General features: G+C 39.1%; 1 protein-coding gene and 1 long non-coding RNA gene across 3 annotated transcripts; one reads left to right on the top strand and one right to left on the bottom strand.

Moving 5' to 3' along the window:
• The first annotated feature begins 151 nt into the window (after positions 1-151).
• On the top strand, positions 152-21,016 carry UBE2B (ubiquitin conjugating enzyme E2 B). 2 transcript variants are annotated; one of them, XM_084884766.1, is made up of 7 exons: positions 153-569; positions 2,797-2,877; positions 5,056-5,081; positions 8,747-8,836; positions 12,353-12,441; positions 14,345-14,483; positions 20,846-21,016. In XM_084884766.1, the coding sequence occupies exons 1-6, from the start codon at positions 526-528 to the stop codon at positions 14,471-14,473; spliced, it is 459 nt and encodes a 152-aa protein (XP_084740892.1). In that variant the 5' UTR covers positions 153-525; the 3' UTR covers positions 14,474-14,483; positions 20,846-21,016. The 2 variants fall into 2 exon arrangements, with proteins under 2 accessions (XP_084740891.1, XP_084740892.1); XM_084884765.1 differs by lacking the exon at positions 20,846-21,016 and having other exon boundaries at positions 152-569; positions 14,345-14,894.
• Positions 17,826-20,838, bottom strand: LOC311623063. Its single transcript, XR_014795094.1, has 2 exons — positions 18,187-20,838; positions 17,826-17,984 (listed from the first exon to the last, which is right to left on the bottom strand). It is a non-coding gene; the product is annotated as an uncharacterized lncRNA (long non-coding RNA).
• Positions 21,017-22,690: the final 1,674 nt, after the last annotated feature.

The following is a 22,690-nucleotide window of genomic DNA, read 5'->3' as shown; positions in this document are numbered from 1 at the left end:
GTTCTAATCACGTCACAGGGGCACGTGGTTCCAGAGACCTCGCCACCTCCCACTCAGGGGCGGATTGTTGACAACCTCCGCCGGCGGGTCACGTGACCTTACGTCATCCCACCTCCTGCGCCTGAAATCTCCAGCCCCGCCTGCGCCCCCCTCAGCCGGACCTAACCTAGCGGGAGGGGACGCAGCAGGGTATGTCTCGGTTTTGTCGCCTCTTGGCCCACACTATCTCGTCTGAGCCCAGAGAATACTACTTTTCCAGTTAGCTCAGGGAGCCCAGATGGCAGGGCCTTGCTGAAAAGCCACCGCAGGAGCTCCCCCGCGTGCCCGCCCGCTTCCCCCCTCCCCTCGCGCCGTGGTAGCGGCGGAGGGCGGAGGGATCCGGAGGCGGCGGAGGGAGACGTCATTGCGGGTTGTTTGTGCAGCCTCCGTGGCGGTGACCCGCAGTGATTCGGCCGCCGTGCCGGGGGGTGGGGGGGCCGCGCGGGACTCTTTTCTTTCAGACGGACCGCGGGGCAGCTGTGGAGCATGTCGACCCCCGCCCGGAGGAGGCTCATGCGGGATTTCAAGCGGTAAGGCCCTTCCCCTCCTCCGCCCGGACGGCGGCTCCTCCCCACAGCTGCGGGCCGGCGGACCGGACGGGGATCCGGGACGCCTTCCTCTGGGGAGTCTCAGAGGGCCGGCTGTGGGCCCCGGGGAGCGACCGAAAGCCAGTTCTCACTCTGCCCCCGACCCCCGACCCCCAAGCCGTCCACACTCCCTCATTCTTGTTTTCTCACTCCGACACCCCTTCCCTCCCCAAATGTTAAAAAAAAAAAAAAAAAAAAAAGTCTATGGACACCTCAGATTCCCCACTGCCCGCTTGGGCCAGCTGCTTGACTTGTCGCCTGCCGTTGAAACCTTACCCCCGCCCCTGAACCCTGCGGCACCCCTTCTCTCCACCCCAAAAGGGAACCCTTGCGGGAGCTGCTTCCTCGCTGACTCCACCAATGAGCTTTGTTCCTCGGGCCTGCGGTCTGCTCGGAGGGGCAGGGTGGAGGCGAAAAGCACCCCCCCCCCCCTTTCTGCAGTGAGGGTGGGTCTGCCCCGCGAGGTCCGGAGGTGGTTAACCCCATTCTCCGAAACCTGACTCTCCCCCCCCCCCCCCAGCCCGCCCTCCCCCGCCCGCCCGCCCGCCCGCCTGCCTGCCTGCAAGGACCTTGAGAACTGGCTTAGCCCTGGGACTCGAGCTGGCACCTCTGGCTGCCAGGACCTTCTGGAACTCCGCTCCGGGGCCTGGGGTAGAAAGCCCTATCTATAGTCTCCCAGGTCTGGAAGAGTGCCTTCCTCAGGCCGGCGCTAACCCGATACTCCCAGGGCCTCCTGCTGTAAAGTAGGGTTTTGTGAGGAGATGGAAGGGGTGGTGAGGAGGAAGTGACTTTTTTTTTTTCTTTCAGTTGTTTACCTTTTACTTTGAGGTATGGTGGCGGAAAAGGAATAGAAAACTTAGCATTGCAGTCCTGTTTTGCCCTGATTGAGACGAAATGTGTATAGTATAAAAACTTAGATCAGCGGCTCAGGAAGTGACCTCTCAACTTCGCCATTGTAAAGTCGTTGGTGAGACTTTGGAAGCCATTGTTTTGGGCTGTGACCAGTTTATCATTGAATCTATTTGTAACTTAGCCGGTTACCTTTGGTGGGCATCAAGCATCATCATTCCTTGAGGCTGACTAAAAATAACTGTTTTTATGTGGACTAATTTGAAAGTATGCCACACGACAATAACTGCATATATATATATATATATATATATAGAGAGAGAGAGAGAGAGAGAGAGAGAGAGAGAGAGAGAGAGGGAATAGAGCGTTTATTTTTTTACTGAGTCTTTGAAAGGAGATGCCCTGTTTCATGTAAAAGTCGTCTTCAAAAGCCTGAAATCAGCAATTTCAAATTAGCTGAAATTCAGATGAGTGAAATTCAAATAATAAAACTTCCAGTTCGTGCCTCTTGTTAACCCTGATTTGCTGTGATTCTCTGCTTTATTCTGAATTGAATACAGGCTACCTTTGGTAGTTTTCCAAGGGTCTTCAGGTTGCAAGAATTTGACTGACAAATGTTGGAAGATAGTTTTGTATTGAGTCTCCTGTTCTCAGATAGTTTTAGTGTTAGTGCAGAGCCTTTAAAACGAGGATCGACGGAAAACCAAACAATCTTTGATTACTCTAAAAGCCATTGCTAATTGAAGCAAATGGATAAAGTAGCTCTCCTGCCTGAAACTACTTTCCTAATGAAATTGAATCAAGTGTTTTCAGTCCTTTAGTGGTCACACTGAGGATTTTTTTGTTTTCAGGAGGAGGAGGTTTGGTGGCCATGCTGCACAAATAGCCATCCTTAGCACTCACACAGTCTGCATTACAGCAGCAAAATTGATGGTTCTGTTCAAATATTTTTGCACTTGAGGTTTTTTAGTTTTGGTTGAGGGCAGTCTATCTTTCTATCTATCTATCTATCTACACACACACACACACACACACACACACACACTAGTTCTTGAAAGATATCTTAATCTTGATGGTAATTGAAGAGGGATACTCCCAAGCCCTTAAGTATTTTAGGTGATTTGTAGTGGTATCTAATAAGTATGTACCTGGGCAATTTTTTATTTCTTATTGTGAGATGGTTTATTCCAGCTCAGCACAAGAGCAAGGAAATAGGTTTTGTGTGTGTCTTAAAGCAGAGTATAGAGTCTATAGGTGTTTTATTTGGCTGCCTTAGTGGCCCAAATGTTCAACTTTTAAAATTACTGCTACGGATTTCTAGATTGCAAGAGGACCCACCTGTGGGTGTCAGTGGTGCACCATCTGAAAACAACATCATGCAGTGGAATGCAGTTATATTTGGGTGAGTTGAAAGATAAAAAAACTGATAGGCGGGGTGAGTTTTTAAAAACGTGCAACTAGGAAAAGAGACTGAGGAGAAATGGGGATCTTACAGAAACTGCAAGGTAAATTAGAAAAAACATTCCCATAAAAGTTTTGTCGGTTACATAAAACTTATTTGCATTTTGGTGTTAATACATGAGATTTTATAGCCCTAGTTGTTTCACTCAGTGGATAGAGCATCAGCCTGTGGATTCAAGGGTCCCGGGTTCGATTCCAGTCTGGACACATGCGCAGGTTGCTGGCTCAGCCCCATTAGGGGGCGTGCAGGAGGCAGCCAATGATTCTCTGTCATCATTGATGTTTCTATCTCTCCCTCTCCCTTCCTCTCTGAAATCAATGAAAATATATTTTTAAAAATACGTAAGATTTTATAATAACTTTGGGTTTTGCCTTATAAAAATACCATTTGAAACTAAAGGAGAAGAGATAAATGATTTTATACAAAATATGCCAAGTAAGTGTTTATAGTTGTATTCTATTGGAACCATAAAAAGGCTAAGAACAAAAATCATTGAGAACTTACACAATGGCAAGATTTTAAATGAAAAATGTTTCATAGCCCAATATAAAATACAGGAATACCTCAGATATACTGTGTGTATGGTTCCAGACTACCACAATAAAGGAAAAAATTTTTTCTTGGCTGGTGGAGGTCCTTACTTTCAATTAATAAAAAAGGCAATGCCTAAACCGGTTTGGCTCAGTGGATAGAGCGTTGGCCTGCGGACTGAAAGGTTCCAGGTTCGATTCCGGTCAAGGGCATGTACCTTGGTTGCAGGCACATCCCCAGTAGGGGGTGTGCAAGAGGCAGCTGATTGATGATTCTCTCTCATCAATGTTTCTGACTCTCTATCCCTCTCTTCCTCTCTGTAAAAAAAAAAATCAATAAAATGTATTTTTTTAAAAAAGGCAATATCTGTGAAGTGCAATAAAATGAGTATGCCTGTAGCTGATTGAAGCCTTACATTCTACATATATATTGCATACATGCTTTTTATTTTAAAATTTCCTTATGCCTTTTCTTTGGTTTTCCCAGAATTTATCTTTTTTTTTTTTTTTTTTTTTATTTCACCCTTTTTTAAAAACTAGAGTTTTGTGCTAAAACTTTAATTTTAAAGGGGAATCTTTTCATAAACAATTCTGAGTTTTCTCTGAATTAGTTACAAGTAAGGGTCTACCTTAAAAAATAGTGGGAAAAAGAAGGCAATTCTCCTTCTAAAGTGATTATTTTAAATCCAGGCTGTAAACATGTTTCTTTGAGACCTGAATATGCCTTGCAAGTAAACTTCATGCTGCTGCTTAGGAAAAATGAAATTGGGGTATAGAGGCAAGGAAAAGATTTGAGCAAAAGAAACTGGCTTTCTTAATTTAGTTATGTCTATCCATTTTGAACTAGAAACTGCTCTGTTGAAAAATAGAACACACCTGCTCTGGCAGAGCTGGTCAGAGCGTCATCCAATACATAACAGGTTTGGGTTTGATTCCCAGTCAGAGTACATACCTAGGTTTCAGGTTTGATCCCCAGTTAAGGCTCTTATAAGGCCCCGTCAATCAAAGTTCCTCTCTCACATTAATGTGTGTGTGTCAGTTGGTCCGAAGGTTGTGGGTTATTGTTAAGCTGATTAATGTGTGTGTGTCTTTTTCCCTTCCTCACTAAAATTGATGAACATTGTGTCCTTGGGTGAGGATTTTTTAAAAAAGCAGAACATGCTGCTTTGGTAACATAATTAAACTAAAGGGTATTGATTTCCATCTTACTAAATTAAAATAGGACCTTTTCTCTTAAGAATGCACATATTTACAAAATAACTTGTTAGTATTTAGGAACTGAATTCTTTTTGTGCTAAAATCATGTTTTGTTTTTTTTTGTGTGTGTGTGTTTTTTGTTGTTGTTGTTGTGTTGTTTTTTTTAAAGCTACCCTAAAAGGAAAACTTAGAAAATAAAAGTTACCTTTTATGCCTACATCGGTAAAAATGTAGGCCTAAGTTGATACTAAATTAACACTAAAACTCCACGAATTGTCAGGATGAGCCCCTCCTTTTGTTTGCGTTTATCCTTTCCACTCTTGAAAAATCAGGAAAAAGCAGAATGAAAGAATGAAAAACGTGTTTTAATCAGAAATCTTCTTGTTTTCAGACCAGAAGGGACACCCTTTGAAGATGGTAAGTCATTCTCCTTATTTTTTCTACAGTGTTAAGAGGTTTCTTAGAAATAGGAAATTAGGCCCTAATTGGTTTGGCTGGCCTGCAGACTGAAGGGTCCCGGGTTTGATTTCGATCAGAAGCACATACCTTGGTTGCAGACTCCCTGGGCTTGGCCCTGGTCGGGGCTCTTGCAGGAAGCAACCAATAGATGTGTTTCTCTCACATGCATGTTTTTCTCTTTCCCTCTCCCACTTTCCCTAAGAATCAGTGGGAAAATATTCTTGGGTGAGGATTATCAACAACAAAGTAGGAAATTGTAACACCAATGTATCTACTTAAAACTATTTTCTACTTGATCTATTGTTAATAGGTCAAATTAAAATTAAATACTGATACATAGTTTACAAGACTTTCTCCTCTGTACTAAGGGGTACTTTTTGTATTTTAAAAAATGCCACTTAATCTCTTGGTGAAAAAGTGGAAATTATTAATATTAAATTCTGACCCTTGAGTATACATCCTTTTAATATCTGTGTGATGAAGTGGTAAGTATGTATACAGCACTTGTATACCAAATATGACTATCTGGAGGAAAAACACTTACGTAATTGCTTAAGTTGCAACTTGAACTACTGCTTTTTTTTCTTTTTTTAAAATGTATTTTATTGATTTTTTGCAGAGAGGAAGAGAGAGGGATAGAGAGAAACATCGATGAGAGAGAATCACACTTCCTACTGGGGATGTGCCCGCAACCAAGGTACATGCCCTTGATTGGCATTGAACCTGGGACCCCTCAGTCCTCAGGCTGACGCTCAATCCACTGAGCCAAACCGGTTTTGGCGACCTGCTTTTTTCATGGAACATTCTTACTTGAAAGAATGACTGACAAACTGATTATTTAGGTTTGAGTATTTGGCAGGTATATTCTCAAAAGTGACCTGAGTGAGCTGTTAGGTCAATGAGAGCAACTGGACAGTGAACCAATATTTTCCAAATGTGAATGATATAAAACTTTATAGATATGGTTTCAGATTCTACATTGCAACTAACCTTTAAAAACTTACCATTTCTTTGGTGTAATATAAAAAAATACCTAGTTATCTGAAAAGGCTATGAAAATACTCCTTTTCATTTACATAATTGTGTGATGCCTGATCTTCATGTTCCTCAACCAAAACAGCATATTGCAACAGATTGAATACAGAAGAAGAAAAGAGAATCCAGCTGTCTTCTGTTAAGACAGTCGTTAAAGAGATTTGCAAAATATGTAAAACAATACTTCACTTCTCACTAACTTGGTGAGAAGATACTTGTTTTTTCTCATTAAATGTTACTTAGGTAAATGTGTAATGAATTTATAGTTCTTAATGATATATATATTAAGATTTTTCTGAGTTACAATTCTAATATAACACATATTGATAGTTACAGCCAGTGGTGTGCTGGGGGCAGCTTATACTGATTTGTGAGAACAGATTGTTAAAAGTTTTGGGAACTTATTAGAGAGCTAATATTTAAAATGAAATTATTTTTTGTTTTTGGTGGAGATACCATAAAATGGTATGCTATTGTATGCATCTCTTTCCAGTTTCACATTAGTGACTTCACATTGAAGCTTAGTGGAATGAGAGCTTAAAAAGGGTCCTGAGACCTAGCCGGTTTAGCTCAGTGGATAGAGCCTGCTGACTGAAGGATCCCTTTCAGTCTGGGGTTTGGTCAAGGTCATGTACCTCTGTTGCAGGGCTGGATCCCCAGTCTGGTCAGGGCCAGTGTGGGAGGCAACCAACCAATTGATGTATGTCTGTCTCACATCAGTGTTTTACATAATTATGTGATTGTCTCTTCCATTCTAAATTTCATTGGAAAAATAACTTCAAGTGAAGGTCAATAAAAAAAAAAGGGGGGGTGCCGAAACCGGTTTGGGTCAGTGGGTAGAGCATCGGCCTGCGGTCTGAAGGGTCCCAGGTTCGATTCCGGTCAAGGGCATGTACCTTGGTTGCGGGCACATCCCCAGTAGGGGGTGTGCAGGAGGCAGCTGATCAATGATTCTCTCTCATTGATGTTTCTAACTCTATCCCTCTCTCTTCCTCTCTAAAAAGTGAATAAAATATATATTAAAAAAAAAAGGGTTGGGGGGGCTCCAGAGATCCCATAATAGGGGGAGAACTTAAAAATAGCTGTTTCATATTTGTGTTTGCTTGAAATTTTTACATAGTACATTTTTGTAATTAAAGAGAATTAAAATGTAAGCTTTAAAAATACATATGTATAAGGTTGTCTTCACTAATTAACTATACCTTTCATAGTACCTATATTAATATATCAAAATAGGAAATAGATACCACCTTTTATTTTGCTTATATCTTTTGCCTCCCTAATTCCAAATTTCTAAACAAAACATTGTAAAGAGGTAGAATTTGAGTATCAAATATGACGAAGATAAAAAAGAAAATAATTACTAAATACATGCCTCTTAGGTTAGTAAACTGAAGCCAGGATCTTAGAATTGAGGTTAAGGTTTTTATTGTTTAGATTATTTTTTAAATTTTTATTTTTTAGTATATTATTTTTAAATTTTAATTTTTTAGTCATAGTTGGCATTTTAAAAAAATAGCATTGATAACATAAGGGAAAGAACTTTGTAGACACACCTGGAATGGTTTAAGCTTACATTGACTCAGTTAGGAATAAGTTTTTCCAGTGGGTTTTAGTTGGAGAACTTTTCCTGCTTTCTCCTCACTTTTATATATATATTATTGATTTTTCACAGAGAGGAAGAGAGAGGGATAGAGAGTCAGAAACATCAATCAGCTGCCTCTTGCACACCCCTTTCTGGGGATGTGCCCGCAACCAACATACATGCCCTTGACCGAAATCGAACCTGGGACCTTTCAGTTCGCAGGCTGATGCTCTCTATCCACTGAGCCAAACCAGTTTTGGCTAATTACTCACTTTTAAGGTGAGTATCCTCAAAATAAAAGGACTTTGGATAGTGAATAAACACAAAAGTCTAAAAAAACCCCCTTAAAACCACTAGTAGTGTTATTTCTGTGAAATGGATTTGGAATTGGAGTTCTTAACTTTTCTGTTCACTATGAAGAGATTCACTTTGTTAAAATGCATAATTTAAAAAAGTGCCTATGCTTCTATTGACCAAAAAATACTGATACAGACTGACGAAAATATACTGTGTTGATCTATAACCAACAATAGTAGATAGTTACACTTATGCTGACCAGTACTGATTCTTGGCATATTTAAGTGAAGAGATTCTTATGGGACAGAACAGACCTTGCACATTAGCTCCCAGGTTTCCAGTCAGTCCTTTGTTAGGTGGTAATCACCAACTCTCCAAGGTCCTCTGGGCATCCTCCCCTCTTCTAAACTATAATGTCTCCAAATGTGCACTTTAAACTTAGTAGCTAGAACTAAACTGCCTTTTTAAAATGTAGCAGTTATCATTCCCACCAGTAGTATGTGAAAGTGTCAGTTTCCTATGCTTGCCATTACTGTGTGTTACCAGTCTGACATAAAGTATATTAGTATGTTTCATATGCTGAGCCAAAATTCACATGAATTTTTATGTGGTGCAAAAACTAATATGGGTTGAAAATTCATTGATGGAGAGATTTAAAAGTTATGCTTGTCTGTACTATAATTACTTTGGTTTGTTTTCTATCTAGGTACTTTCAAACTAGTAATAGAATTTTCTGAAGAATATCCAAATAAACCACCAACTGTTAGGTTTTTATCCAAAATGTTTCATCCAAATGGTAAGTTGCAATTTTGTTTGACTTTGCAAATGATAAAAGGGAGGGGAAAAAGGCTTGTTTTCTTCGTTCTAGGTCTTACCCCATAGTTCTCACATTAAGGGCCCACTTTCAGATGTTGTTTCCAAATCAGTATTAGTCACAAATCTTACCAAGGTTCCAAATTTGAGATAAATTTGTTTTTGTTTTAATAACTTCTGATTTTAAAATAATATCTATTTGTAGAACTGTGAAAGGTGTTGAAAAGAATTTGTCACTTAAAATTTAGCTTTTAAAAATATAAATAAATGCTTTTACAAAATTGGTATATTCTGAATAAAGTTTAAGTACCTAATTTTTTATATTCTATGAACATTTTCCCTTATTAAATATTTCCACACCAATTTTAGTGGCTACAAAATGTTCTGAGTTTAACTTACCTAATCAGTGTCCAGTTGTTGGTTTTCAACATTTTTTTATATTCTTGAAAATAAATCTTCTCAAATACTACTCCTAATATTTCTTTAGAATAAGTTTTTAGAAGTGGTATTACTGGACCAAAGGTTTGTGTATTTTTAAGGCTTTTTAAAATACACTTTTACATTTTTTTCTCATTCCTATTTTCACTTTGAGAAGTTTATTATTTTTCATAAGTGATTGCTGAGGGACCCTTTGTAGTTAAATTTGTTCTTCCCTGACTTTATGATTATAAATTACTGTCTGAAAGACTTATTTTCCAAAACATTTAAGCTCTCTTTTTGTAACCTTTTGCTCATTTCAATGTGATCTTCCCCATCAGTTAACTTCTTTTCAGGAGGCACATATTCAGACGTCTTTCTGATTGCATCTAGTCTAGTACTGCAAACTGCATGAGTGGGCTATAGGCAAGTGGAGCTCCCTACTTAGAGGAGTGTTATGTTTGTGTATCTGAAACCAGTGTGACTGCCCAATAATAGATTTAATTTCTTCTGCATTTTCCTTCCAGCTGCCGTTTTTTTTCTTTTAAAGCTAAAACAGGTTTAATTTTATTTTTTGTTTCTATATTGGGGAAATTCCCAAGTTGCTTACTATTCTGCTGTTGCTTTATCCTGGCTTAGACTTTATATTGAATCAACCCAAATTATAGAAGGGGGCTCTGTAAATAAAGGTAGAATAGACTATAGAATATGCAGGGAGTATACGTTCATGGATATAGGATTAATAGACTTATGGGGAAACTATACTATTATTTTTGATCATTTAATATTAATAGCATCATTTCCCTTTTTTCTGCGATCAGTACTTTTTTATTGTTAACTTCCTGCTTTACTTTATTAACATTTTTATTGAAATATAATTCATATACCATGCTCTTCACCCATTTAAAATATACAGTTTAGTGTTTGTTTTAATACTTTTTATTGATTTCAGAGAGGAAAGGAGAGGGAGAGAGAGAAACATCATTGATGAGAGAGAATCATTGATTAACTGCCGCCTGCATGCCCCCTACTGGGAATGGAGACTGCAACCCAGGCATGTGCCCTTGAGCGGGAATCGAACCATGATCTCCTGGTTCATAGGTCAGTGCTCAACCACTGAGCCATGTGGCTGGGCCAATTTTAGAACTTTTTTTTATGACTCTTCCCAAAAAATCCCATGCCTGTTAGCAATCCACAGACTTATTTTTTGTTTCTATAGATTTACCTATTCTGGAGATTTTACATAAATTGAATCATGTAATATAATTGGTTCTTTGTGACTTACTTCAAAGCAAGCTAGTTTTTGGGTTTCGTCTATGTTGTAACACATAATTCATTTTCTACTTTTTAAAATATATTTTTATTGCTTTTCAAAGAGAAGGGAGAGGGAGAAAGAGATAGAAGCACCAATGATGAGAGAGGATCATTGATCGGCTGCCTCCTGCAATGCCTCTTACTGGGGATTGAGCCTGAAACCTAGGCATGTGCCCTGACTGGGAAGTGAACCCAGGACCTTTCAGTCTGCAGGACGATGCTCGATCCACTGAGCCAAACCAGCTAGGGCTTCATTTTCTTTTATGGTGAATGATATTCCATTGTATGGATATAGTACACTTTATTTATTCATCAGTCCCTAGGTTTCTTGTTCACTTTTTGATTACTTCTCAAAAATAGTTACTAGTTCAAAACTTAATCATTTAAACTTCCATGGGATTTACAAAGGTGTGATGATGATAAATCATTTTATACTTCAATGGGATTTACAGAGGTGTGATAATACTTGCTCTGGGTTTCCTAAATGTGATGTTGCTTTGGATTTAGAGTAAGTAAATGGACTTGTTTTTAAGCTGAGTTTTAGAATCTGGTCTAAAGCTAACAGTTGGAAGTACCTAGCACATGGATAGTAATGGATAAGAAGGATAGAAGCGAGGACAGAGCCCTGTGGGGCATTTAAGAATACTTTGCCCGTCTTCCTCCCTCTCCCCGCCCCCCCAAAGAAAGCTGCATTGTTGTTTTTATATAAAGTGATCGGGCTTTCTCTAAAGACTTCTAAAACTTGTTAATTACTGTTATTTTTTAATTATAAAAGGAATGTATACTCATTGCAAAAACAATTCAAAAAATACGAGAACAGGAAAAATAAGATCTTTCATAATCCTTTTATCTACAGATATTTAAGTTTCATTTTGACATTGAATCTTACAAATGTTTTTGCAACTATATACCTCAAATTAAGATATTTATAATTTTTTTACTATAAATGGAATTATGTTATCCTGTATAAATAACTGGAAAATTACGGTATTAAGGTAATATACGTATTGTGGATGTCTTTCTACATTAGTTAACATAGGGCAGATGTGTATAATTTCTGTTGACTAGTGTGGTAATGGTTATATGAATGTAGCATTTAGCAGGTCCCCTCTTTATGGGCCACAAGGTAGTCTCCAATTTTTCACTCTTATAAAGAGTATTATAGTGAACATCTATAAATAAAACTTTGTATGTTCATGATTATTTCTTTTAGAGTAATTTCTTGGAGTGAAATTGCTGTGTTAAAAAATAAACTTGCCCTAGCCGGTGTGGCTCAGTGGCTAGAGTGTCAGCCTTTGGACTGAAGGATGGGTCCCAGGTTCAATTACTGGTCTGGGCACATGCCTGGGCTATGGACTCAATTCCCAGTGTGAGTGGGGTGTGCCGGAGGTAGCTGATCAATGATTCTCGCTCATCATTGATGTTTTTCTCTCTCTCTCCCTTCCTCTTTGAAATCAATAAAATATATTTTTTAAATAAATACTCTCCCCACCCCCAAAGCTTAATTTAAGAATATTTAGAAATAGGGAATTTAAACAGATTTGCTGTATGGAGTGTTGAAAAGTTTTAACTCCCACCCAGCCTCCTCATGAGAAGGTACAAAATAAAGAGACCTTACTTAGGACTGGTTTTCCTGTGAGAATGGAGTTTAGTTATTGCTTAATATTCAAAACTTCTGTCTGGGCCAAGCATTCTATTTGTGGTAAAGATTTCTCTTAATAGATATGACAAAGTTAATATGTAACCAGTTTTAGTGTTGTCTTTGCAGTGTATGCTGATGGTAGCATATGTTTAGATATCCTTCAGAATCGATGGAGTCCAACATATGATGTATCTTCTATTTTAACCTCAATTCAGGTAAGTGTATATTAAGATGCATCATAATTTTTCAAGACTCTGTGGTATCCAATCAGCTCTTTTACCCATAATCTAAAGACCAAGTGAGCAAACTAACTTTCCCAACACTGAGGTGGCAAAGCTCAGACGAAAAGCCTATGATTTTCAGATGACTGGTCTGTTTTTTCATTTGAGACCACATTAGATCAAATCCACAATTATTTTCCTGTTTATGTGTAAGTTAATGTTTTCACAGGCCAAGTATTACTTGTGTCCATGAAGTATAGCCAGAGATTGTGGAGAAGAATAAAAATATCTCGGGGAAAGATAAAAGATGATTGCTGCCCTGGCTGGTTTGACTCAGTGGATAGGGCGTCGGCCTGCAGACTGAAGGGTTTCAGGTTTGATTTCGGTCAGGGGCATGTACCTTGGTTGCGGGCACATTCCCAATAAGGGGTGTGCAGGAGGCAACTCATTGATGTTTCTCATCAGTGTTTCTAACTCTCTATCTTTCTCCCTTCCTCTCTGTAAAAAAGAGTCAATAAAATATATTAAATAAAATAAAAAGATGATTGCTGAAAAAAAACAAAAAAACACCATAGGGACCTCAAAAAACTGCCAAGTGCTGGGAATTGAGAATACTGCCCTATCTAAGAAATTATCAATACTGAAAAAGGGTAATATGCTAATTAGACAGGGCATCTTCCAGATATCCTTCTGGACAAAGCCACAGTGGCGGGGGCTGAGGCGGAGGCAGTTAGGGGCAATGAGGCCGGCAGGCAGAATGGTTAGGGGCAATCAGGAAGGCAGGCAGGTGAGTGGTTAGGAGCCAGCAGTCCTGGATTGTGAAGGGGATATCTGACCACAGGCCTGGTGCATGAATTTGTGCATGGGTGGGGTCTGGTTAGCCTGGCCAGGGGGAGGGGATATGGGTGTTTGACCAGCCTGCCTGCTGGTCAAGGGGACAATTTGCATATTAGCCTTTTATTATATAGGATATACACTGAGTGGCCAGATTATTATGCGTTCTAATAATCTGGCCAATCAGTGTGTGTGTGTGTGTAAAAGAAAGTATCGTAACTATTTGCCAAAGCACTCTGGCAGTGGACCTTGAATTATAGTTTCCTGGAGTGGGGGAGAGCTATGTTTTAGTTATGTGAATTTGAGAGGAGCAGAAGTAATGTTTTGGTTTGTGACATTTTAAAACTTTGCTTCAATTGGGGTCATCTTTTTTTTTTAGTATATTTTATTGATTTTTCACAGAGAGAAAGGGGAGAGAGAGAGCTAGAAATGTCGATGAGAGAGAAACATTGACCAGCCGCCTCCTGCACACCCCCCACCGGGGATGTGCCCTCAACCAAGGTACATGCCCTTGACCGGAATCAAACCTGGGACCTTTCAGTCCGCAGACCGACACTACCACTGAACCAAACCGGCTTCGGCATTGGGGTCATCTTATAAACATTGTTTTTAACCTTCCTATTTCATCCTTTTGCTGCTAGCTAGATATGTTTTATTGATTAAAGGAAACAAGATTAACTAACTTATAGTGAGACATTTGCCAAATAACTACAATAATAGAGCTTAATGTTGGAAAAGGTTTGTTGCTAAGCTATTTATAGGTGTTGTATATTAACCAAATCAAACTACTTGCTTCCTATTTAATGTTAGTAGGCTGAAGAAGATATTCTTTTCCAGTTTATTCCAAAGGTCTTAAGGCATTGAGAGTGATCTATTTTAGAAGCTTTTCTCTAGCAGTAGGTATCTTCTCACTGTATTTATTAAGCCATATCTGAAAAGTATTTAGACGTAAAAATATATAAGACATACTAATTTCTGCCATTTTATATAACTTTTGTGCTCCATATCTGACCCGTTAATGCAAAGAACAACTCTGCAATTTTGTTTTTCTCTTTCCTTCTAGTCTCTGCTGGATGAACCCAATCCAAACAGTCCAGCTAATAGCCAGGCAGCACAACTTTATCAGGAAAACAAACGGGAATATGAGAAAAGAGTTTCAGCCATTGTTGAACAAAGCTGGAATGATTCATAATAGACAACTGGTCTGTTAATCTTTTTCATCATTGTTGTGTATAACTTACCTCTCAGTAGAAAGGCTAACAAATTTTAAGTGCCACCGGTTTTAAGGATTCTGCAGAAGAAGAAAAGTCCTTCAGTTTAGAACCTATAAAAGCTTGTGTATCTTGATTAATGTACTTTTTATTGCATGGTGTGAACTAAGTTATTGCTTACATAAATTTGTAATATATCCTGTTTGTATTTTTTTCCAAGTGTATAATGTTGGTGTGGAGTTTTCATGACAGAATATACACATTTTGTAAATCTGTACTTTTTTCAAATATTGAATGCCTTATTTTTGAATTCTTTAGATTTTTAAATTGGAGAAAAGCACTTAAAGTTTTTTATATATGAATATTACATGTAAAGCTGTTAAAATACATAACTTCAAGAGACTTTGTCACTTATTTCCTTATCTATGTAGGAGGGGTTAATAAGTCTCTAGCTCTCCATCAATTGATAGTTTCATTTCCAATTTCAAAAGAACAGATTTATATTTTATCAAGAAATTCTTCAAATTTGATTCTAAACACTTATCTCAAACTTTATTTTGAATGCACTGTATTGGTTTCAATTGAGCAATTATAAATTGGTTTGTTCTGTCCAACTCTGTACTTAGGCCACTTGTTACTGTTTTTTCATGCTCTACTTACTGTTAAACTGTACCTCTTGTGATTGCACAATTTGCACCTCTACCACGAGGAATTAGCACCTTTACCTTTAATGAGCAGAGAGCTGGTGCAACTTACTTGCTGCTTGATAGCACTTTAAAAGACTTGATAATAAAGAAAGTAAAACCATAAACATTTACCAAACATCCATATCCCCACTATTAGCAATGAATAAAAATTAGTTGCAGTGGACTAGCAAGACAAACATTTTTTAATCTCCTAAATTATATAAAAGTTGTACTGCATCTAGTTTACTGGATGCATTTAAAACATGGTATTGTAGAAAGCTAATACAAAGCCATCCTATGCTTTCAGGTAGGATAGAAAATGAAAAATATACAAGTAAATGCTGTTGAACCACTTGTGTAGTCTTTCTAGTAGTTAAAACGGCCATTTCAATAATCCCAAGAGTTTTCTTGTCATATTCCTACCAGTTTAGTAAGCTCAGAGCTTTTTTTCTATTAGAAGACTATAAGATGGCAATATCTATAGCTTTTAGTAAACAAAGTTTAACACTGGAAGGATAAGTGCTGATTGTTTCTTTTAAAGTAATTAGTGGCAAATTTGGGGGTAAGTGTATGGTTTTATAAAGTATTTTGATACAAGGGAGAGTTCACTCACTGGAATTAATGGCCAAAAAGGGGGGAAAGGTACTTTATTTTAAGATACTTTTTGGTCATTTTAAATGTGGGATGCTTTTATATTCAGCTCGAAAATTAGACTTTCAATAAACATTTATTCCAGTGAGGGAGGTGACTCTGATAAACACACAGTAGCAATGAGAGTCTTCCATCTCACTTAACATGTTGTTTAGATAATGCTTTGAAATCTATTTTTATCTTTAACCTGTTTTCCTTTCCCTATTTTAAACTGAAACATTTCAAGTATCGATAGAAAATTATAAGGGAAATTCTTGAAGAAAATACGTGCATGGGTAGGGTATCTAGGCATGGCTAGCAATCAGGGCTGATCAAGGCCTTCCTGCTGCCCGCTTGGGCCTTCCTTCAGGTTGCAGGCCAGGGCCTTCCTTTGTTTTGCGCCACCCCTTGGTGGTCAGCGCATGTCATAGCGAGTGATCTAACTCTCTAGTGGACACTTTGCATGTTAGCCTTATATAGAAATTATATCTTACTTGGCAAGGAGTCAACTCTGACTCCTAAATTCAGTGCATACAACTCACACCTAGTCTACATTTCCATTGGAGAAAATTCTTGGGAACGGTCTCTGAATTACTCCTAGTTTTTTCTTTCAACTTAGGAAGCAGCTTACGCTAACGAGGACAGTGTAGCAGCTAACTACTGTTTGTGCATGGCTAAAGATGGTGGTGATTTTATAGCATCCTGGGCATTTCACATCCATGAAGTGGGAATTGGGCTCCGTACCAGGCATTTTTCCTGTTTTTTCCTTTTAGAGGGATGTTGTCATGGGGAAGTTGTCACTGCTAGAAAGGCCAGATTTCTATTTCTTTGGTTGAGAATCAGATGTAAACCTTCAATTTACACGGTTATGTCATATTAAAAAAAAATTACTTTTAAACTAAACACAAATTTTATAAATGGTATGGCAGGAGGCTAGAATTATTTGTTTAGGTATGAAGGTGGATTCATGTTAAATTTAAATACATTTGTGATGAAATTCCTCTTTAACAATACATAACACTTTACAAGATGCTATTTTAAGAACTCGGACATACATTGCATCTCCGAGTCAGTAATCCTAAGGTGTAAGTATCAAAGACTAGCAAACTAGGTACAAAGAGATTAAGTGACTAGCTCTAGATCAACCAACTAGCTAGTGATAGAGTTGGGATTTGAATTTAAATATTCCAACCCAATTTATGAAAAAACTTTTGTTGATGGTTGATTTAGAGGTATGTACCGACTGGTATCGGACTGTCCAATGCAAAGGTTTTCCTGACCACCATTTTCTACCTCTTTTTCTAGTATAAAGTCTTGATACAGGGATATTTTCAGTTCTGTGCTATAAAGGACTATAATTTATCAATAGATCAAAATTTGTTTCCTTCCTATTACATCCCCCAAAACATAAGTTCCATTAATATGATTAACTTCTAGAATTGATCTAAAAATTATTAATATAGGTGAAGGTAGTAGGAGGAAAAAGTTATCAAAGGTACCTTATTTAGTAATATCTTTTGTGCTTAATGAATAAGGCACCTAAGTTTATTAATTTAGTACTCTTTTTAAGAAAGAACTCAGGCTTATTGCACAATTTAGTTACATCTAAGGTATTTTGATCTCCGAATTCTTCCATGTTTCAAGAGCAGAAACCAAGTTTTTAGATCTTGGTGGTGGTTATTACAATTCTTTTATATTGCATTCAGCAATGCAAAGTCCCAAAGAAATCTGTTGTGGGGATTATGTATGTTAATAGAAAAGCCAATGAAGTTGTTAAAGGTAAATGAAGTTGTGCATAGGATTGGGTCCTTGTGCCAAGATGTGCCCTCTTCAATTCCCACGTAGTTAGGGAAAACAGCTGTTGTCAAATAAGGGGAAAGGTGACTTACCAGTTATTCTAGTATATAAAACAGAGCAAAGATATGTTGAAGGAATTGACAGTTTTCCACTATCCTTTCAAAAAGAATACAGAAATATGCCATTCTTTCAGTAATTTCTCTACACCATCACTACAGCTTTTTTATTTTTTATTACCTTTTATTATAGAAACTAACAGGAATAAAAGAAGTTAGAAAATATATTGACCTTCCCATAGGTTCATCATCCAGGTTCACATTTTTCTTTTTCCATTTTCTTTTTTCTACCTGACTTTTTTCTTTCCATCAACATGTATCCTCTATGGTAGGGGTGTCGAACTCAATCAGAGAAGGGGCCAAAATCTAAAATCCAGCCTAAATTGCGGGCCGAATGGTTTACTGAACAGTCATAAACTGACAATGTCATAAACTGACAGCGGAGTGCAGTGATGACAGCGCGGTGTGGGCCACATTGCAAGGCCTGGCGGGCTGGATTTGGCCCGCGGGCCTTGTGTTTGACACATGTGTTCTATGGCCTCTTCCTTCTCCACCCAAACCCTCAGACTTCCAAAATCACCACACTGTTGTCCATATCCATGAGTTCTCTCTCTCTTTTTTTCTTTCTTTTTTTACTTCACCTCTACACCACACCCCAACACCACCAACAGACAAGAAACCATATGATTTCACTCATGTGGCATTTAATGAACAACTACCAAGCAAAATATAGACAGCATTATAGCTAGGGAACAGTCTACTCCTTTTTAAAAATTGTCTCAAAGATCCTTAAACCTCAACACGGCAAACCAGATTTTCTAATCAGCATTTCCAGCCATGGCCCCTTAATTGAGGTCGTCTGTACTTTTCCCCTTCTTGCTGCTCATAGTCAATATCCTCAACCATACACTCATAAACCATGAGTGATATGGATCACTTAATTTCCCCTTGGTTCTTACATGTGTTGGCCATTTTCTCATCCAGCCGGTTTAGGAGGTATAGGACCCTTACTCTGAATTCGCTGACATATTGCTTGCCTCTTATTTAGTTTCTTTTCTAACGGGCGATTCCTCCTTTCCTTTGGGGGTTTCCCTAAATGGGGTTTGTCTCCACATTTTTTGCTGTCTCTTTCTGGCCCTGGGCTCCCTGCTTGGGACCCAAGGGGTTGAAGCCCCTAGTGGTGCAGTGATCTGGCACTTGCTAGACCAAACGCTGGGTCTGCCTTGAGTTGCACACTTTTATTGTCTGCTGAGTTGTACCTCTTTCTCCCCTGGCTCGGGTCCCTCAGTTGTCCAAATTCTCATGGTGGGCAGGGGCGTGTGCATAGTTTGTCTGGTGTGCAACTTCCTGTGATGGCCCAGAGCCCTCTGGCATGCAATTCACAGTGTGACCGTGGCACCCAAGACAGGATGACGCCTTAGAAACCCCTGGCAGCGCACATGCAGCATGGTCCTGTGACCTGTGGCTGGGCATACCAGGTTGGACCAGCAGCTCTGACCGGGGCCAGGGGTAGAGCATGGGCCAGTTGACAGCTCCACAATTTGAATAGAAAAAGCATGCCCTTCTGTAGCCCTGGGTATGGAACCTGGTCTGATGGGGTAATTGTGGGTGCTCATTTTTTCATTTCATGTATATGTAAGTTAGTTGAGACATTTCATATATTCCCAGGTTGGCCTCAAAGGTAAAACAGGGCAGGAATTAAGTGAGAGTTCACTAAGTGCTAGGTGCTTTCACAGACATTAGTTTTTCCACTGAACCCTCCAATAAAGGTTAAAGGATCAGCCCCACTTTGCCGATCGCTACCCTGAAGTGAAATAACTTCGGAAGCATCTCCTAATTCATACCTATGAGGTTCAGTAAAGTATTCTTAATAAAAAAAAGTCAAAGGGAAAGGAAAATGCAGCCCTAGAGGATGAGATTTTGGTGTTAGCATTCACATCAAAGCAAAGACTTTCGGCCCACACAGTTCAAGGTTGACCTTACTACCCTCCACTAAACCAGGGGAGTACCAAGACTTGCCTTAGGCCCATAACTGCATCTTCCTGTCAAGCAAATAGGTTGGAGGGCCATAGTCAAGGATATTTTTGGTTCATTAACCTACTTTTCCTAGGCAGAGAAGGAAAGATGGGGCTTGGGCTATAACTAGTACTAGCGTTATATTTTAAAGAGGCATCCTTTTCTGACAGCACCATTGGAAAGAAGCTCTGGTTCACATGATCTAAAACAGATAATTAACTCCATCAAATGGGAACTTAATAGTTTCAATTTTTACTGTGATTTCCAAGGGCATCTGTTCAGATGGTTACCCCAACTCCTCAGCTGGTCCTCTTATCCAAAGGCCAGGCTTCAAGCCCACCTCCACGTCACAGGAACACATACAAAGGACTCTGCCCTTACAGCTGGCGTTGTGCGAAAGCCCAAACCAAAAGAGGGCAGCCAATACTGCCATCCTAGCCCTGGGAGTCAGGACTTTGAAGGGACAAACTTTTTTTGCTTTTCACTTAAATAAAAAATAAACAGGCATTATCACTTGCTCTCTATTTTAATGAAAAGTGAGCCACATGAGATTCTGTTTCTCCACCAAAGAATTTGTGTGTGTGTCCATGACAGCAGAGAATTTTAATTTTTCTTACTATATTTTTATTGGCCAGAGGAAAAGAGAGGAAGAGAGCAAGAGACAGAAACATCAATGATGAGAATCATTGATTAGCTGCCTCCTGCACAACTCCCACTGGGGATCGAGCCTGCAACCTGGGCATGTGCCCTGACTGGGAATCAAAACTGGGACCCTTCAGTCCACAGGCCAACACTCTATTAACTGAGCCAAACCAACTAGGGCACAAAGAACTTTTTTAGTGTGCACTCTATTTGTTGAATGAAACAATATCCATTATGAACACAATTCTGCTTAATTTCTAAAACATTTGCCTCTTAAGATTTGACTTTAGCCCTAGCTGGTTTGGCTTAGTAGGTAGAGCGTTAGCCAGTGGACTGAAGGGTCCCAGGTTCAATTCTGGTCAAGGGCGCATGCCCAGTTGCAAGCTTGGTCCCCAGTGGGAGGCGGGCAGGAGGCAGCGGATCAATGATTCTCTCATCATCGATGTTTCTACCTCTCCCTTCCTTTCTGAACTCAATAAAAATATATATTTTTAAAAAAGATTTGTGTTTACTTTTATTCCTACAGAACCAAAAGGTGTCCCTAAACTGATCAAGAATGACCAGATGACAGAACTCCGACCTAGAAGTTGACAATCTCCTTTCAGACATGAGTACCCAGCAGAGAATTTAGAGCTGGACAGCTGGTAAACACTGTTATTTGACATACGGGGTAATACAAACCTCATTTCAGATACAACAGTGTATTTTCATGGTCATTTACTACTACAGATAGCAAAGCATCAGGGTGGTGATAGTGTCATTCCTCCCAATGCCTGTGGAATAGGTAAGCCACAGATCCAACTGGATCCTGGAAAAGTTCAGGGAAATCTTTCCTCTGCAAAGGTAGAGGATTTATCAGGTGGGCCACAGACTGCAAGGATTCCAAAAGCAATTTTCTGGATAACATGAAAGGGTATCACTATTAACTGAGCTCCCTAAACTGACCTTGTGCTTCTCACAAGGTATTGAGATTTTTGTCTTTCACAGAAAAGATCCTTTTAGTCATTATTTGAATGTAATATTACACTATGTATCTTCCTAAGATATCACTTGACCCTCACCCCGTCTAGGGGAAGACTATATATAAATATGAAGAAGCCAATATCTCGTAGCTTATACCTGGTGCGAGCTCCTGTTTGAAAGCTCAGAGTGGACCATTTTACCTACACCACAGGAGTGCTGTGATGCAAAAAACTGGATTCCAATACCAGAAAAATACCAGGATAAAATTATAAAATACCAGGATAAAATATCCAATACCAGGATAAAATTATAAAATCTTATTTAATTTTATAGGTAAGATAGCGATGGAAGTCATAAAGACGAGAAGAAAAAGAAGTTGCTTAAAGTGAAATAATGAAAAACACATACAAAATGGTATTAGAAAATTTGATTTTGGTTAACTAGAGAAGTCTTCAAAAATAAACTGATGGGGATGGGGTGGAGAAGTTTATTAGTCAGTACACAACTTAAGCTTGCTGTATGCAATAGATATATTCCTGATGGATATTATTAATTTATTGAGACATTATATCTTTTAGAGAAAAAAGAATCCATCATGAAAAACCCAAGGAAAATGCATTTTAAAAGTGAATAATCAGCCCTGGCTGGTGTGGCTCAGTTGGCTGAGTGCCATCCTGTGCACCGTGAGGTCATCAGGTTCGATTACCAGTCAGGGCACAAGCTCAGGTTGTGGATTCGAGCTCCAGTAGGGGGTGTGCAGGTGGCAGCCAACTGATACTTCTCTCTCCTTTCCCCTCTTCAAAATCAACAAAAACAGTTTTAAAAAGTGATAACCACACTATGATTTTTCCACTTTATAATTTGATTTCTTTAAGCCTCACAGATTTGTGCAAATCGGAATGAGAGAGACTAGGCTACATTTAAGGAAAAGAAGAGGTTAAGGCTTATTAAGCATGTGCTTGGCCCTCCATCTTAATCCTTGCCATAGCTCTGGTAGTAATTTCTATGATCTCCATTTTTTCAGATAAGGCTGGGGAAGAGAAGTGGCTTTTCCAGAGTTATAGATCAGAGATCATTTCTTCCAACATGGTCCACTCTAGTGGTTACTAGAGATGAGCTCAAAGTTGCACAAAGATGAGGCCCATCCAAGGAGTGCTGCCTGGCCTTAAGCCATGGCAAGGGTCATCCCATTTCTCTGCCACCAGACACCATGCTCCCACAGTCCGCTCTCGTTAGCACTCTGGTTGTTCAAGTACCAGGGTTTTTCAGTAGGTTATGCTAAAGCAGGATCCACTGTCTTATTTACTACTATTCTCAGGACCAAGCACCCTGATGAGTGAATCCTGCTGTGATTGGCTATTACACTGCTGTCTCCTAAATGATGCCCCTCTCTCAGTATTTATGCTTA

The sequence above is a fragment of the Pipistrellus hanaki genome, assembly GCF_964339955.1.
Source record: "Pipistrellus hanaki genome assembly, chromosome: 5".
In the NCBI taxonomy this organism is placed as follows: Eukaryota; Metazoa; Chordata; class Mammalia; order Chiroptera; family Vespertilionidae; genus Pipistrellus; species Pipistrellus hanaki.
Note: the sequence above shows the minus strand (reverse complement) of the source record. Positions and strands in the feature narration are given on the sequence as shown.

What these genes read in the sequence shown, in the direction of transcription:
- UBE2B (XM_084884766.1), top strand. Translation starts at nt 526, where the DNA reads ATGTCGACCCCCGCCCGGAGGAGGCTCATGCGGGATTTCAAGCG. An exon ending in TGGAATGCAGTTATATTTGG is followed by an intron (nt 2,878 to 5,055) that starts GTGAGTTGAAAG and finishes TCTTGTTTTCAG; the next exon opens with ACCAGAAGGGACACCCTTTG. An exon ending in AGGGACACCCTTTGAAGATG is followed by an intron (nt 5,082 to 8,746) that starts GTAAGTCATTCT and finishes TTTTCTATCTAG; the next exon opens with GTACTTTCAAACTAGTAATA.